Source organism: Coenobita brevimanus, chromosome 61, assembly GCF_032717465.1.
Source record: "Coenobita brevimanus isolate Jiangsu-jjx chromosome 61, ASM3271746v2, whole genome shotgun sequence".
In the NCBI taxonomy this organism is placed as follows: domain Eukaryota; kingdom Metazoa; phylum Arthropoda; class Malacostraca; order Decapoda; family Coenobitidae; genus Coenobita; species Coenobita brevimanus.
Window position 1 is genome coordinate 37,260,031 of NC_137014.1, and position 15,968 is coordinate 37,275,998.

At 41.5% G+C, this 15,968-nt stretch overlaps 1 protein-coding gene across 1 annotated transcript; it reads right to left on the bottom strand.

Moving 5' to 3' along the window:
* Positions 1-9,720: 9,720 nt before the first annotated feature.
* LOC145403757 (uncharacterized) lies at positions 9,721-14,799 on the bottom strand. Its single transcript, XM_080275435.1, has 4 exons — positions 14,634-14,799; positions 13,779-14,006; positions 11,151-11,257; positions 9,721-10,101 (listed from the first exon to the last, which is right to left on the bottom strand). The coding sequence occupies exons 1-4, from the start codon at positions 14,785-14,787 to the stop codon at positions 9,721-9,723; spliced, it is 870 nt and encodes a 289-aa protein (XP_080131561.1). The 5' UTR covers positions 14,788-14,799.
* Between the last annotated feature and the right edge of the window lie 1,169 nt (positions 14,800-15,968).

Consider the following 15,968-nt stretch of genomic DNA (forward strand, 5'->3'; position numbering starts at 1 on the left):
TGGATTGGAGGAACTATTTTTATTTATTTATGTATTTATTAATTGGAGGACCTGTTTTTATTTATTTATTTGTTTATTTGGAGAACCTATTTTTATTTATTTTGGAGGACGTAGTTATTTATTTGGAGGACATTTTTATTTATTTATTTGGGGGGCCGGTTTTTATTTACTTAATTATTTCGGGGCCTATTTTTATTTATTTGGAGGGCCCAGCTTTTATTTATATACTGGAAAACAAAAATTTTCTTCTAACATGATTCTTAAGAAGTAGGAATGGCAAAAGTGCACAGATAAGAGATGAAAAACGCACAGAAACAAGAGAGCATTCAGGATGGAAGGAAATATGGAGACCTATACCCATTACTACATTCCTCAAAGTCAAGGATCACCTAGACATGAGTGGCACCCAGTTTCTTGCTGCAGCCTCCACAAACCCACAACATCCACTATATTACATGGCAGCACATCCACCCACACCAAGGAACATCAAAACAACACCCAGCACACGATCCCATACACAAATACTGTCATCTCTCCCCCCTCGCCCACCTCAGACCAGCTTCCGGAAGCATATCCACACTCAGATCACTCGCCGCTCCATTCAGTCACTTAAAGACAACACACAGCTGCATGCACGGCCTCCTAACATCCACCCTTCTGAATCCTACCTCCCTCGTGAGGACAGGGTCCACCTGGCCAGGCTGAGATGTGGGCACCATCCAGCCCTCTTAAGCTACCGGAAGAGGCTGGATGACTCCGTCGCTGATGCTTGTCCAGGATGCAACGCAGCACCCCATACTATTAAGCACATTATGGAAGACTGCATTGCACACAATCACCTACACCAACAACACAACATACAGTCTTTGAGAGCTCAGTGGGAAAGCCCGGTCTCGGCCATGGTCTTCCTAAGGGACTCGGGGCTGTTCGGCCAGACTGCCTAGGGAACAACAACTACTACTACTACTACTACTCCATTCCACACTTTAGCCACAGACTTGTAGGCTAGCTGGTGGAATGCAGTAATGGGCATAGGTCTTCAAATCTCCTCCCATCCTGAATGCTCTCTTGTTTCTGTGCTTTTTTTCATTTCTTATCTGTGCACTTTTGCCATTCCTACTTTTTAACAGTCATTTTAGAAAAAAAAATTTTGTTTTCTAGTTTATGAATTATTTGTGGAAGTATAATTATGCATAAGGCAAGTGTTAGATTTGGATTTTTACATGCATAACATACTGAAAGACTATAATGAGGGTGCCTTCCCGTGAAAAGAAGCGTTTTGGTACGTTCTTTAACTGTAGGCGAGCTGTAGCTAACCAATATTGCGCAAAATGGCATACTTACGGGTGACCGAGATATAGTTTTCAGACCGTTAATCGCGAACCGTAGCCTGAATGCTTTTCTAAACATGAAAAGAAACATCTACACTTGACAAGCAGCGTTTTGGTGTATATTACGCTCGCGTACGCCTTTTTGTTTAGGAGTTATGACTGATGGAGAAGAAAGAAAGATAGAACAAAATCGTTATCTTTGCGGTTCGATTTTGCGACTCCTACGCAGGTTCACATGACTTTGCGAGTAGTTTTGCACTTGAATAACGAAGGTCTTTTAGTTCATAAGCTTAGAACGGGGCTTTTGCGACCGTTTTTGCACGGATGCCCCTATACCCTATAGTACAGGACGCCATTTTGAACCAGCTCCATTCTACTTTTGCAGTGCTACGGTACTCTGTGATTTGGAAGTCCAATTTTTATTTATCTTTGTTTGGAGGACCTGTTTTTATTTATTTATTTCGAGGACGTATTTTTATTTATTTATTGTTTTCGAGGACCAAGTTGTTATTTATTTATTTGGAGGCCGAATTTTTATTTATTTTTATTTGAAGGACCTTTTTTATTTATTTGGGGGACCTATTTCTATGTTTATTATTTATTTATTTATTTAGAGGACCCATTTATTTATTTTATTTATTTATATATTTATTTGGAGGAACCAATATATCTCTACGGACATACAAATTTACAACTTCACCCCGATGACATGTTTTCTTAGTTTTTCTTCTTGCTACCCAGGAGAGAGAGAGAGAGAGAGAGAGAGAGAGAGAGAGAGAGAAATCGTCTGGGAATAACAAGAACAGAATGGAAATCGTCCCCTGGCTCACTGGGTTCATCTTTTTTGTTTGATAAATCCCATGTAATCCCAAAGAGTAATCCGTGTCAAACTCTTATAAATTGCCGTAATACATAATAAATCCCATATAGTTTTAAGTAATCAGTCTAAATCCCATGAAGTAACGTCTAAATCCCTTCCCGGAATAAATCCCATATGGTCTTCAGTAATCTGTCTAAATCCCTTACCAGAATAAATCCCATATAATGTAGTTTTAACAGTGTGTCTAAATCCCATAGGCTGCAGGAATAAATCCCATAACAAAAGCCTGTGTATAAATCCCGTTATTTAAATCCCGCACCAGAATATATCCCATATAGTCATAAGTAATCCGTAATCCCGCAGCAGAATAAAAGTCATAAAATGTTAACAAGTAATCTGTCAAAATCCTGTGTCTAAATCCCGTGCCAGAAAAAATCCCATGATCTAAAGTAATCCGACAAACTCCTATACCAAGATAAATCCCAGAACGAGTAATCTAAGTCTTGTGTCTAAATTATGTTTCAGAATAAATCCCAGGTAGTCCAAGAAAATCCTAAATCCCGTACCAGAAACGTCGATAAATCCCTCCCAGCTATTGAACACTGGTGCCATGCTTAAGGTGGCGGTATATATAGGTGAGATTTACGAGGCATTGGGCACCTGCAGCACCACAACACCACCCCCTCAATTCCTGCCACTAGAGGAAGCACTGCAGGGGACGAAAGTTGGTCTACTATCCCGATGAGTCAAGTAGTAGTAGTAGTAGTAGTAGGAGGAGGAGGAGGAGGAGTTAGTTTGGGAGCCCATTCTACAGTATGTATTAAGATATCAAAGTGATGCCTTCCTTCCTTCGCCTATTTTGTTTCCTTTATGAGTTTTGGAGAGGGGGCTGACCCCTCAAAAAATATTTGTGCAATCTTTTATATATTGGAAGACATTATCGGGGAACCAGACGAACTGACCTGAGAAGTTTCGTTGAAGTCTTTGTGCTCTCTTCCTCCTTTTCCTCGTCGTTTTTATTTTTTGGAGGGAGGCTGACCCCCCTCCCCCAAGAATCATAGAGAATCTTGCACCCCAAATATCGCTTTACGGATGTTGGTAGACCATTGTGCAATATGTACTACGATATCAAGGCCACATCTGCCCTCCTTTCTGATAAATTTTAATATGGTGAGGGGGAGGCCTGACCCCCTAAAAATTTTGGTTGGAAAATTGTGTTTTAGTGGAAGACCTTCCCAGTAACCCGATGAACTCAGTCGGGATGTTTCATTCAAATCCATCAAATACTCTTGGAAGAATAAAGACTCAGACAGAACGCAGACAGGCTGAATCGCGCGTAAAGGTATAGGGCCAGTTGACCAAAATAAAACCATCTTGCTTGGCAGGATTGATAATTTTTGCTGGACCATCTTAAAGGACTTTTTTTTTTCTAAGCGCACTCAGAGGCTTAAATTCCGGTGTAATATGGTTTGTAGTTTAATATCGACATACTTTTGCATTATAAGGCACAAGTCACTGAGGAAGAGGTGTTATGAAGTCTCCTATGCCAGCAACAAGACGGCTTCTGTGCGGGAGGTGATGGCGGGGAATAGAAAAACACAGGTGCCGTTCTTAACATTTTGGTGGTATTTTGCATAGTTGTTTCGGTGATCACTTGTGTGGTGGGTGATAGGTGTGACGGAACACGGTAACCTGTGTGATGAGCAGGGTGTGTGTGGTGCAGGGAAAGAACAGTGGTGAAAAGCTCCAAGATTATCCTGATTGGTTCACACTCTGTACTGTTTGTACACTTAAAGTATCTACTTCGGTGGTATTCATCACTTGTATTATATTTAGCTTTTTGTGCATGATACTGAAAAGCTACGGTATTGTGCTACATTAACTGATCTGATTGGTGAATTTAAAAAGTAATTATGAAGCAAAGCGTACATTTGCCCGCTTATTACAAACGTGTCCGAAACCATATATCTATCTGTCAATCTGTCCATCTACCTGTCTGTCTGTCTGTCAATCTATCCATCCATTCATTTACCTCTGTCTGTCTGTCTATCTGTTTATCTGTCTATCTATCTATACGAACGCTGTTATGTATTCACCTATGTTTTTCTTTGTTTGTTTGTCCACACGATATTTCCAAAAGGTCTTAGTGAGTTTCAATGAGATTTTGTGGAAGGGTGGTCCATGGGCCAAGAAAGAATTAATTGAATTTTGGGGCGGATCCGGATCCGGATCCTGCAGTGGCATTGACGGAGGTATGCGCTCTCTGAGTTCTTTCTAGTTGTCAGCTGTGATTGAAGATTATGACGAATAGGGATGTTAAGGTTGACGGCAGTGAATATAATCAAGATCAGAAAGAGACCACAAAAGTCAGAAGAACTGACAAGAAGTGAGGGATACAGAGAGCCAACTTACCTACTGGGTCAGCGGTGATATGCATTCATTTCCGACATTGATGACTCAGGTAGTGCGGCAGGATTCTGATTCTCCTTGTGCCCCACCTTGTTCCTTGTCCTGCTTTTCCAGCCTTTGCTGATGTTTCTCCTGCTCCCACTTCTCCCCTCCTCTTCTCTCCTGGTGCTCGTCCTCGCCTCTTCTCTCCTTTGCTTCTGATATCCCCGAAACAAGAAGCCGCGTCCTTCACCTCAGGCTTCCTCTCCCGTACTGCTGCCTGTTGTACTGTTCCCTGTTTCACTTATGCCTCACCTGCCTCACTTCACCCGAACACTTGTCACTCACTCACTTATTCCTTACCCCTATCCCCCGTCTACTTCTTACCCTTTTCCCCACCCCTGTCCCCTTTCCCTCGTTCCCCCTCCCCCTTCAGCCCTCTTCCCTTTCCCCAACCCTTTCCCCTTCTACTCCCCCTTCCCCCACCCTCTTTTCCTTCTACGTTCTCCCCATTCCCCATCCACTCCACCCTCTGCCTCTCTTTCCTTACCCCCTTCCCTTTCCTTCCCTCGTATCCCATCCCCTCATACCTTAATTACTCTTGCGTCCCCCACCCCCTCCCCTTGTACCTCCCTGTTCCTTATCCCTACCTTCTTTCCCTTCATTCCCTAGCCTCTTCTCCTTCAGTTCCCCAGTTCCCCACCCATCCCTCTTGTGTACCGCTTCCCCGCTGCCTCCCTTCACCCCTCTCTCACCCCTCTCCACCTTCCTCCCACATGAGCTCCACCCTCCTTTCTCCCCGACTATTAAAATGTGTTCGCGTTGGTTGCAGTACGTTCTGTTCTGTCAGAGGTAGTAATCATGGGCGTGAAATATGTCTTTACGTTATGGCCCGGGGGAAATTTCCATATCTACGAAATCACTTGCATACAAATACTTCACCCCATCATTCGCCTCGGTATGTTTGTATTTTCACTGGCGAAGAGCTTTTACAGTCCCCCCTATTGCACCTTTTTGTATCATTGTGTGTATATGTGTTCTTTGTAGTTCTTTATTTCACTGTTTTTCGGAGATGTGTTTGTTGTTTATATGTGTTTTTTGTTTTCTGTTTTTCTGTATATGTAAGTTTTTTTTTCTACATTGTGCATTTGTTCGTTTTTCTCTCCCTCTTATCCTGTTCCGTATATTTGTAAATTGCGTATATTATGTCTGTTCGTTTTTGTTTTCTGTTTTCTTCTATATTTGCATCTGTGTAGCTGTTTTTTTTTTTTTTTTCCCGCATTTGGAAGGTGTTTATATTCTTTTTGTCCTGTTTTCAAGGGTTTGTGAGATGTTTATGGTGTCTGTTTTTTTTTTTTTCTAAGTTGTGTGTATTGCGTATCTTGGGCTTTGTTTTCTGTTTATCTGTGTTTGTGGTTTGTTTATATTGGGTATCGGTTCGGTTTGACTTTCTGTTTTGTTGTAAGTTTATATTGTGTATGTTTTCGAGTATGCTTTCTTTTTTTCCGTTATATGTGAATTATTTTATGTTGTGTATTTTTGTTATTGCTTCCTGTTTTCCTGTATTAGTGAAGTGTTTGTGTTTAATTCTGCTTCTCCTTAACTCCGTGACCATCAACCCCTTCAGTCAGAGGACGTAAGATTTTCTTGTAGCAACCGACAGACTGTTCTATGAATATTTTGGGGTGATTTATCCTAATGAAGAATAGGTAGAGCATCTCTGTCTGTCTGTCTGTCTCTGTTCTATATATATATGTATATATATATATATATATATATATAGCTAGGTAGATGGATAGATAGATAGATATAAAATCATTTGGGTACAAAGTGTCTGTGTAAACAAAAAATAATGACGGCTGCAGTTGGTATTGTCACTTCAGAAGTGTCACCTAGGTCCACAGCAGCATTTGTGTGTGTGTGTGTGTGTGAGAGAGAGAGAGAGAGAGAGAGAGAGAGAGAGAGAGAGAGAGAATTACTCAAACAGTTTCGTTCAGATTTGAACCAAACTTAATGGAAGGGTTGAGGGTCAGCAACTGGGTTGATATATATATATATATATATATATATATATATATATATATATATATATATATATATATATATATATATATATATATATATATATATATATATATATATATATTTAAAGAACAGTAGGTGAGAGGTTGAGGTCACAGGGCAAGATCAACCTAGACAATCATGATCCGATTTAGATCTGACCTGGTGTAAGAGCTGAAGGTTAGGCAAGGATGTAGAGTCACAGGCAGGGTCAAAGTCAGACAGTTTTGAATCGATATTTACCATGCTTGGTGGAAGAACTGAGGGTCAGCCAAGGATAAACAGATTTGATTTTGAGAACACCAGGTCACCAGTAAAGAAGTACTGATCCGATTTTGACCTAACTTGGTGGAAGGGTTGAGAGTCATGCAAGAGTGAAGTAGTTCGGTTTTGAGAACAGTCGGTTTAAGGTAAAAGTCACAAGGCAGAATCAAGTACTCGGCCACTAAACCATTTGTAGGTCGTGAATGTTACATTTTCTGATTGCTCCTTGTTGCCGTGTCTATCTCAGGATGATTTTACTCAGTTGAGGGGAGAGTCTGCAGAATAGGAGGGTGAGTCGCAGCCTTCATTACACAACCCTTCCACTGGCGGCGGAAAGAATTAAATAAGAGACTCCTTGGTTTTAGGGGGATCTGTGTGAAGGCTAAGTAAGGGAACGCACTCTCTGCCCTCTCTAAACTAAAGCACAACACACTCACAGCACATCACGACTGACGCACCCCACATTCACATCTTTAAAAATGAAACACCTCACACGCACACCTCGCCAGATTCACCTCCCACTCTCCCACCTCATCAAAACTAACTCACTCCATATATTAACACTGCCGCACCCCACACATCAACACTAACGCACCCACACTCACATCAAAACTAACGCACCCACACTTACATCAAAACTAACGTATCCTTCACGCATACCACACCAAAATCAACACATTCACGCCTCGCCAGAGTCAACACACTCACACGGCGCCCAATGCACCTAACACACACACACACACACACACACACACACACACACACACACACACACACACACACACACACACACACACACACACACACACACACACACACACACACACAGTAACTTACGATAGAGAGTGAGTCTGATACATATTTCCACAATCTCACATCCATCTTCCGTTGACTGTGAGTAATGGTTCTCTGCACACCACATCATCAGCCTTCCCCTCCTCAGCTTGGGTTCGAAATCGCATCCTTTTAGACAGCCACACTCCCAAACACGTCGTATAGGAGGGTTTGGGAGTCTAAGAAACTTTGGAAATATCGTAATGCCTCTCCTGTTGCGATTTTTTCTGCATATATCACCTCTTTGTTACTGATGCAAACTATGTATTAAGGCGATACGAGTTAGGTTTTGAAGGGTCGCTTATTAAGTAGCTTTGGAGATACCGTAACACCTCTTCTTTAACGGTTTATTCTACACTTAGCACCTTAGTGTCGCCTTTGTCGATATTAAAGTGATATAAATTGGGTGTTGGGGGTGGCATTGTAAGTGGCTTTGGGAATACCATAACGCCTCCTCCTTATCGATTTATTCTACACATAGCACCTCAGATCTCCTTGTTTGTTATTAATGCAAACTGTGACGATATTAAAAGGATCTGAGTATCTTATGGTATGTAGATGCTTGAATGAGATGCAGTGGAGAGCCTTAGCTTATTATCACCCACAGAAGGATAGTTTGCTCCACAGTCCACCTCGTCATACTCAGGCGTTTTGTAATCCAGCAGTGGAAGAGAAACAGGAGAGGCGAATGAGCTTTTGTAATTGAATGTGCAACTGGTTAGGGATGTGGCAGGTCGCTAGTTATGGTGACGCAGATGCATAAGGGAATGTGTCATCTTTCTCGTGTGTCAACTTTATAGTGTATCATCTTTTTCGCGTGTCATCTTTATAGTGTATCATCTTTATCATGTGTCATCTGTAATGTGTACTGTATCATCTTTGTCGTGTGTCAGCTCTATGGTGTATCATCTTTTTCGTGTGTCATCTTAATCGTGTCATCGTTATCTTGTGTCATCTTTTTCGTTTGTCATCTTTATCATGTGTCATTTTTATTGTATGTCACCTTTGTCATGTGTCATCTTCAACATGTGTCATGTTTATTGTGTGCCATTTTCATCGTGTGCCATCTTTATCGTGTATCATCTTAAACGTGTGCCACCTTTATTGTGTGCCATCTTTATCATGTGTCATCTTAAACTTGTGTCACCTTTATTGTGTGTCATCTTAAACGTGTGTCATCTTTATTGTGCGTCATTTTTACCATGCCACCTTTATCACATCATCTATAACATGTGTCATCTTTATCAGTTGTCATCTTAATCGTCATCTTCAACATGTGTCATCTCATCTGTCCCCTGTATCCCTTGTTTTCTGTGTCGAGTCCTGAGATGTGGTTGGCGATGATGCACGAGGGAATGTATCATCAGCATCCGCATTGTTTCCTCTGTCAGGCCTCGTGTTGTGGTATGGTGATCCATGAGGGAATGTCAGGCTACTCACACATGCTCTTTGTGTTCTTTGACAGGTTGTAAGTTATTGTTTTTTGTGTACACGAGTGAATCTCATACATACTGAATACGGCCTATTTTCTTGTTTCTTGTTTCTCGTCTGTCCCCCTCACCCAGGCAGTCTCTCTCTCTCTCTCTCTCTCTCTCTCTCCACAAGTTGATCCTAATGTGTAGAATGGTGACGCCAGGGAAGGAGACAAACGTAGATTCACAATACACTTACGATGAATTCTCTGTCGTAACTAAGATAAATTGTGGTGGGAAGGATGATAAATTTAGAGTGCAAAATTTTATTGTGGAAAAAAATCATAGTGACGTGAAAAATTATTGTTATTTTGTGCATCGTGGCCAATAGACGTGCGAGGTGCGTACTGGAAGCAGGATAGATAGATAGGTAGATAGATAGAAAGAGAGAGAGAGAGAGAGAGAGAGAGAGAGAGAGAGAGAGAGAGAATGCCTACGTGAAGCTCCATTTTTTTTTTTTTGGTTGAATTTTAGAAATATATCCTCAGGTGTACTAAGGTGTCTTCAGGGGTGTCCAGGTATCCCCACATTTGTCCAAATATCCTCAGGTTTATCTAGAATTGTTAGGGCGTCCACGGTTATACTCAGGTTTGTCCAGAGGTGACTGGGTATACTCAGTTGTGCCCCGATTTGTTTGGGTATAGTCAGTTGTGCCCCGATTTGTTTGGGTATAATCAGTTGTGCCCAGAGGTGTTTGGGTATACCCAGTTGTGCCCCGATTTGTTTGGGTATTACCAGTTGTGCCCAGAGTTGTTCGGGTATTACCAGTTGTGCCCAGAGATGTTCGGGTATCCTCAGATGTGCTCAGATCTGTCCCATTATTCCTAGATCGTCCAGATGGTGATGTTGTTGTAGTGTCAGAGTCAGCATTGTTCGCCTCGCCCTCCGTGGTGTTGCTCAGCCCGTTGACACACTGACTATACGACTCGAGCTGAAAGAACGAAGTGATTAGTAGATTGTTGGGGCAGAGAAGAGAGAGAGAGAGAGAGAGAGAGAGAGAGAGAGAGATTATTTATTTTCTCGTTCATGTTTTCAGCAATTTGTTTTATGTATTTCTGGATTTTTTTTTGTCCACCATTTTTTTTTATATTCTCACAAAAAACAAAAAGAGAGAGAGAATCCAAAGTGTAGAGCCTTCAAAACTTGTCCCTTCGAAATACAATGAAGCAAAAAAAAAAAAAAAAGAAAAAAAAGAAAAAGAAAGAAAAAAAGGAAAGATAGTTAAAGATTTGTTAATTTTCAGATACATGGATAAGTAGCATATAAAAGGCTGTAGGTCATTGGCAGTAAAAAAAAAAAATACTGAGGAAAACAGTCCCTGAAGTCACCCGTTGTGTAGATGAATGAGTGAGAGTACCGATGAGCTGTGCATTAGAGAGTTGGGTAGAAAAAGTGTGTGTGTGTGTGTGTGTGTGTGTGTGTGTGTGTGTGAAGCTAGACAGGTGCTGCGTGCCCGCCGTATTGGGTGAGAAATGCAAGCAGAGAGTTTAGAGGAGTAATAACCAGAATTAAAACCAGTGAAAGGCTTATGAAAAAAAAAACTTGGGGGATAATCCTGTTGACCAAGAAGTTGATCCAGTACTGGTGAAATAGGTGAAGCTAAAGAATATTACCATATTGTATATAAACAAAAAACTATGCTGTTTGTATTGTTCTCAGTTCCGTTTAGCATTGATGATTATTATTGTTATGGTGATGATGATGATAATAGTTATGATGATGATGACGATTATTATTATTATTATTATTGTACGTGGATAGGGGGCTAAAAGTGATATACAGCATTTTATATGAGTGAGTCTAAAGGTGGGAGGCGACGTGGTTGGGTAAGAAAAGGGTGGATGCATAAGGGTCAGTGTGTGAGGAAGCTGGGTATGAATTTTGGTGGAACTAGGGAACTGACAGGTTAGTATAGGTGCCACCACGTGAAGGCGTCCCTCTACGACACCGATGATAGAGTAGTACAGTGAATTGACGTACCATGCCTTGCTTTCTCATGGTACAGTTGGCCAGTGGTACCCTCTGCTCCCGCTCCACCCTCAGCTCCTTCACCGCATCCAGCAGGTTCGCACAAGACTTCGTTAATTCTGTGGACAAAGTGGACAAAGTTACGGTACATCCAACTATACCTGTTTCACGCTAACATGATCCAAATTTTCATCCCTTCGCAGTATATTTCTCGTAGCTCAGTGGCAGAAAAAGATTATGCTATGGCTCTATATCCTTTCCATAGCACTTCCGCATGACTAGCACCATAATATAGTGTTAATATCTAGCTACAGGTCAGCATTCAAGAGAGAGAGAGAGAAAGAGAAAGAGGACATTGTTAGGCCAAGTTAAGAGTCTGTGAGCATAATGTATAATTCTAAGGACACGGTTCACCAAATTACAATACCAGCTTAATTCTACGGACACATCTCTCCCAGTTACAGTGCATTCAGTTAGTATTATGTTCCTTACTCAGCTGAAAATTATATGGGGAAAAATGGATGTGTACACAGTTAGGCATTACAGGGTACCATGGTTTGAATATCACGTACCTTATACCTCAGATTTATCGTTAGCTCGTATTGTTTATGTACCGTACGTTTATTTTGTACGACTGAGAAATTTAAAGCATGAAAATATACTTAATTTCTGGTAAAATAAAAAATAATGTAGCTTATTATACAGACTCATGTAACACTGATTGGTTTGCAAGTTTTGGGTCAATATCCAAATTGTTATGAGAGAACCTGTATTGAATCACTTATGGTAATCTAAGGTCACGTCCACACCAAACGCGTGCTGGGAGGGGCTGGGTTCTGCATCACTGTAACACTTACAGTTCTCGCCTGCACCCGCCCGCGTCTAGTAGGGCCACTGGTATGGGTTACAGTGATGCAAAACTCCCGCCCGCACCCACCCGCTGCAGCAAGTGATTGGTGTGACGCGACCTTACTTCTATAATCAACAATAGACTAAATCAACACGATCCTTTTTTTTTTTTTTTTTTTTTTTTTTTTTTTAACCTCACTATTGCAGCTTTTTAATTTGACAAGACCACTTATATTGTTAAATCTGTCGAGTGATGTAAAACGATCTATCTATATACAGCCAGACTGACGTAAAGCCGCCGTGATAAATTTGAAAGATATTGACAGACCTGGATTTCCACTCATTATCCTTCGTCCCTTCTCGCATACACCCCGGAAGCACTATTTTACCCCTTTTTTTTTTTCGTTCAAATATTTTACTGTTTTATACGTAGTTTTTTTCTCATTAATGTTGTGATAAAACTAATTGGACGGTTGTGAATGAAAATTACTAGCTGTTTCTTTCATTTTGACTAGGATAATTAAGAAGAAATTATTAGTTATTATTATTATTATTATTATTATTATTATTGTTATTATTACTATTAGTTTTAGCATTAATAGTATTACCATTATTACGGTTATTGTTGTTGTTGTTGTTGTTCTTGTAAATACGCAAGCGGGACGGATGGACGTATTCGACCTTGACCCCCACCAGACCGGGTCACACCCTAAAATGTACCTAAATTACTGACCACGAACGTACTCCAATTGGTCATGGCGGCGTGGGTGTAGTGACGGTGGGTGTGGGGACGGGAAGTGACGCTACAGTTACTATCCGTGTCACAGTCACTATCCACCCCACAGTCACTATCCACCCCACAGTCACTATCCAACCCACAGTCACCATACCATGCCTTGTTGATTGCGTCGTTTTGCATGCATGAGAGATGGTGGCAGCAGGTGTGTGTGTGTGTTTTATTTTTATATATTGTGCTTCGTGCGTTTGTGTGTTGTGCTTTCCTAGGCTTTATATTGCTGTGTTTTTTTTTATTTCCTCTGCTCTATGTATGTGTCTGTTGTGCTCTGATTTTCTCTGCTGTCTGTGTTTGTGTTGTGTTTTTCTCTCTTCTCTTTGCCATTTATGTGTGTCTGTGTTTTTTCTTCCTCTCCATTACAGTATGTATGAGTCTGTTGTGTGCTGCTTTGCTCTGCTCTGTGTGTTTATTGTGTTGTACTTTCCTTTGATTTGTGTGTCAGTTGGGTGTTGTGTTCCTTTGCTGTATGTTGCCTCTTGCATTATTCTTTCCTTTCCGGCGTGTGTGTGTGTGTGTGTGTGTGTGTGTGTGTGTGTGTGTGTGAGAGAGAGAGAGAGAGAGAGAGAGAGAGAGAGAGTTGTACAACTTCCCTTCTCTGTTATCCTGCCCAGTCACAGCCCACTCAGCCATCCACTCTATCTTGCCCGTCTCAATCTTGTCCTGCTTAACCAACCACTTAGTCTCCATTCCAACCAGATCATACTCTCTCACGCATTACTTTTTGTCTTACCCAATCATGTCCTACTCAGAGAAGACCTAGGGCTGGATTCGCTTCTCCTAAGGTAGCTCTAGCACTTCTTCGTGACTAGCACCGTATTTTAGCGTTAATCTGCAGTCTACAGTCGACATGCATGATGGAGGGACGGCAAAGATAGACCAAGTTAGAGTAGACAGTGTATCATAACCGACCTTATCAGTTTTCACGTCCTCCCTAACCAAGACTTATTCAGACGTTGTCAAGATCATCCCTGCCCAAGCAACACCCGTCTACCCACCTGTCATGTTGCTTGGTGCCGTGAAGTCTGTTGTGGTGACGACGTTGGAGTAACCCAGCTCACTAGCACAGCGCTTCACGTCGGGCATCACCTGTTGCAGCACCTGGAGCCACTTGAGCAGCTCCTCGTCCTTGGTTTGTGGCATGCCGTCGGGGGTGAGGGTCTTCTGGCAGTCTTGCTTCCTCTCCAAGCAGGTGTCGGTGTTGTTGTCGTTGCAGAGGCTACGGGCTGAGAGTGGCGTGAGGGGAGAGGAGTGAATTGTTGAGGAATATGAGTGACTTTACCTAATCTGTCTATCTATTTATCTGTGAGGGGAAGTGACCCGCCGGAGATGTAGAGTAACTTTTATTTTCCTATTTCTTGCTTTCATTATTTTCTTAGAGGAAGGGAGTGTTCTGATTTTTTTTTAAGGGGGAGGGAGTGACTGTTTTTTTCTTTTTGGGGGGAAGAAGTGACGTTTTTCTTTTCTTTTACCTTTTCTTTCTTTTTTGTTATTTTAGGGTTTAATGTCTTTTCCACGACTGCGGTAAAGAAGACAAAATGAAGGCCACTAATTGGCTTTGATTTATAATGATAATTGGTACAAAGGAAACAAGACCAGATGGAAAAATAACTAATGCTGAGTTATGGGTGCTACTTATGATATCTTTTCTATGAGTCCGGGAAACAAAAGTGATAAGCTGAAGAAAATGATTGTGGGTGGGTTACAAAGATGGAGAGAGAGAGAGAGAGAGAGAGAGAGAGAGAGAGAGAGAGAGAGAGAGAGAGAGATCTGAAAATTAATACTACCCGATGCTGATAGTAAAAAAATAAATAAATGAATAAATAAATAAATAAGAACAAATAAATACTAACTGATGTTGTCCGTAAGGGTCATAATCTTCTGAGACATCTCCTTCTTCTCCTTGCACTCCTTCTCGTCCAGTGACATCGTTGGTCCCGCCGTCACAGCCACCGCCAGCACCACCGTCACCGCCACCGTCACAAGTAAACCCCTCACGTTCTTCATTGTGCTGGAGTTTCCTGAGGGAGAGAGAATGGCGAACGTGCTGGAGTGAAATTTGGGTATGGAGGAACGTAATGAAGGCAAAGGTTAAAGAACGTAAGGAAGGGAAAAAAACGTAGTGAATTGAAGGTAAAATTAATGAAGAACGTAACGAAGTAAAGGTTGATAATGGAGAACGTAAAATTAAGTCAACATTAATGAAGAACGTATTGATATAAAAGATAAAATTAGGAATGGAGAACGGGGTGAAATCAGAGGCAAAGTAAGGAGGGAGAACGTAATGAAAATGTTAAAATTATTGGAGAACGTAATGATGGGAGAGGCGGTAGTTGTAGCCCCAGGTTCATATGAAAACATGCACCCAGTGGACTGCAGGCTGAAGTTGCCCTACACCTGCAGTCCTCCATGCTCCTTTTTTTTTTTTTTTTTTTTTTTGGGCGTGTCCTAGAGGTAACTTTGGCTCGTGCTCTCGTCGGCTACCGAAGCTCCCAAACAACTCTTCCGTAGCAACTTATTTTACCTATTAACAACTCTTCCTTAGGGATATATTTTGCTTATTACACCTTACTATCCTTCTCCGTGTTGCATAAATCATTCCAATATCGCCACACTCTGCATGGATAACGTACAAAAGGACATTAACCAGCCGTATCCAAAAATAAATCGCTAAGGAAGAGGTGCTAGGGGGAATACGGACCTTTGTAACCGGCAAGGCAAAGGGGTCGGGGCTCTAGCTACCCTTAGAGTCTTCCCTGTGCACACCTCAGAGGACATCCACCCCATAACGTGACTATTAACCTCTTGACCTCGAGCTAAGACGAGTTTGTTGTGCTTAAGGCGATTCCTGTTCCCCAAAGAATCAAGCTCAGTCTACAGGAACCTTCTTTGACGTGACGGAAAATGTGTTCATCTGGATAACACTAAATTATTTCAGTGTGTTGAGAAATAGTTTGTCCTCCGTGGGTAAATTCCTTCAGTCACCGGAATTTTTTGCTGCGTTTTGGGCAACACCAGATGGCTAAATTTTTATATGTGAGAGATATAGCCTTCCGTAACCTGTTCATTTCTTGAGCCCCTACCTAGTTTGAATGAAGTCGCCTGATGTAGGAAGAAAAAAAAATAGAAAAGGAAAGAATGAAGGAAAACAGTGAAGAAAAGAAAGAAAAATGGAGAGAAAAACAGGC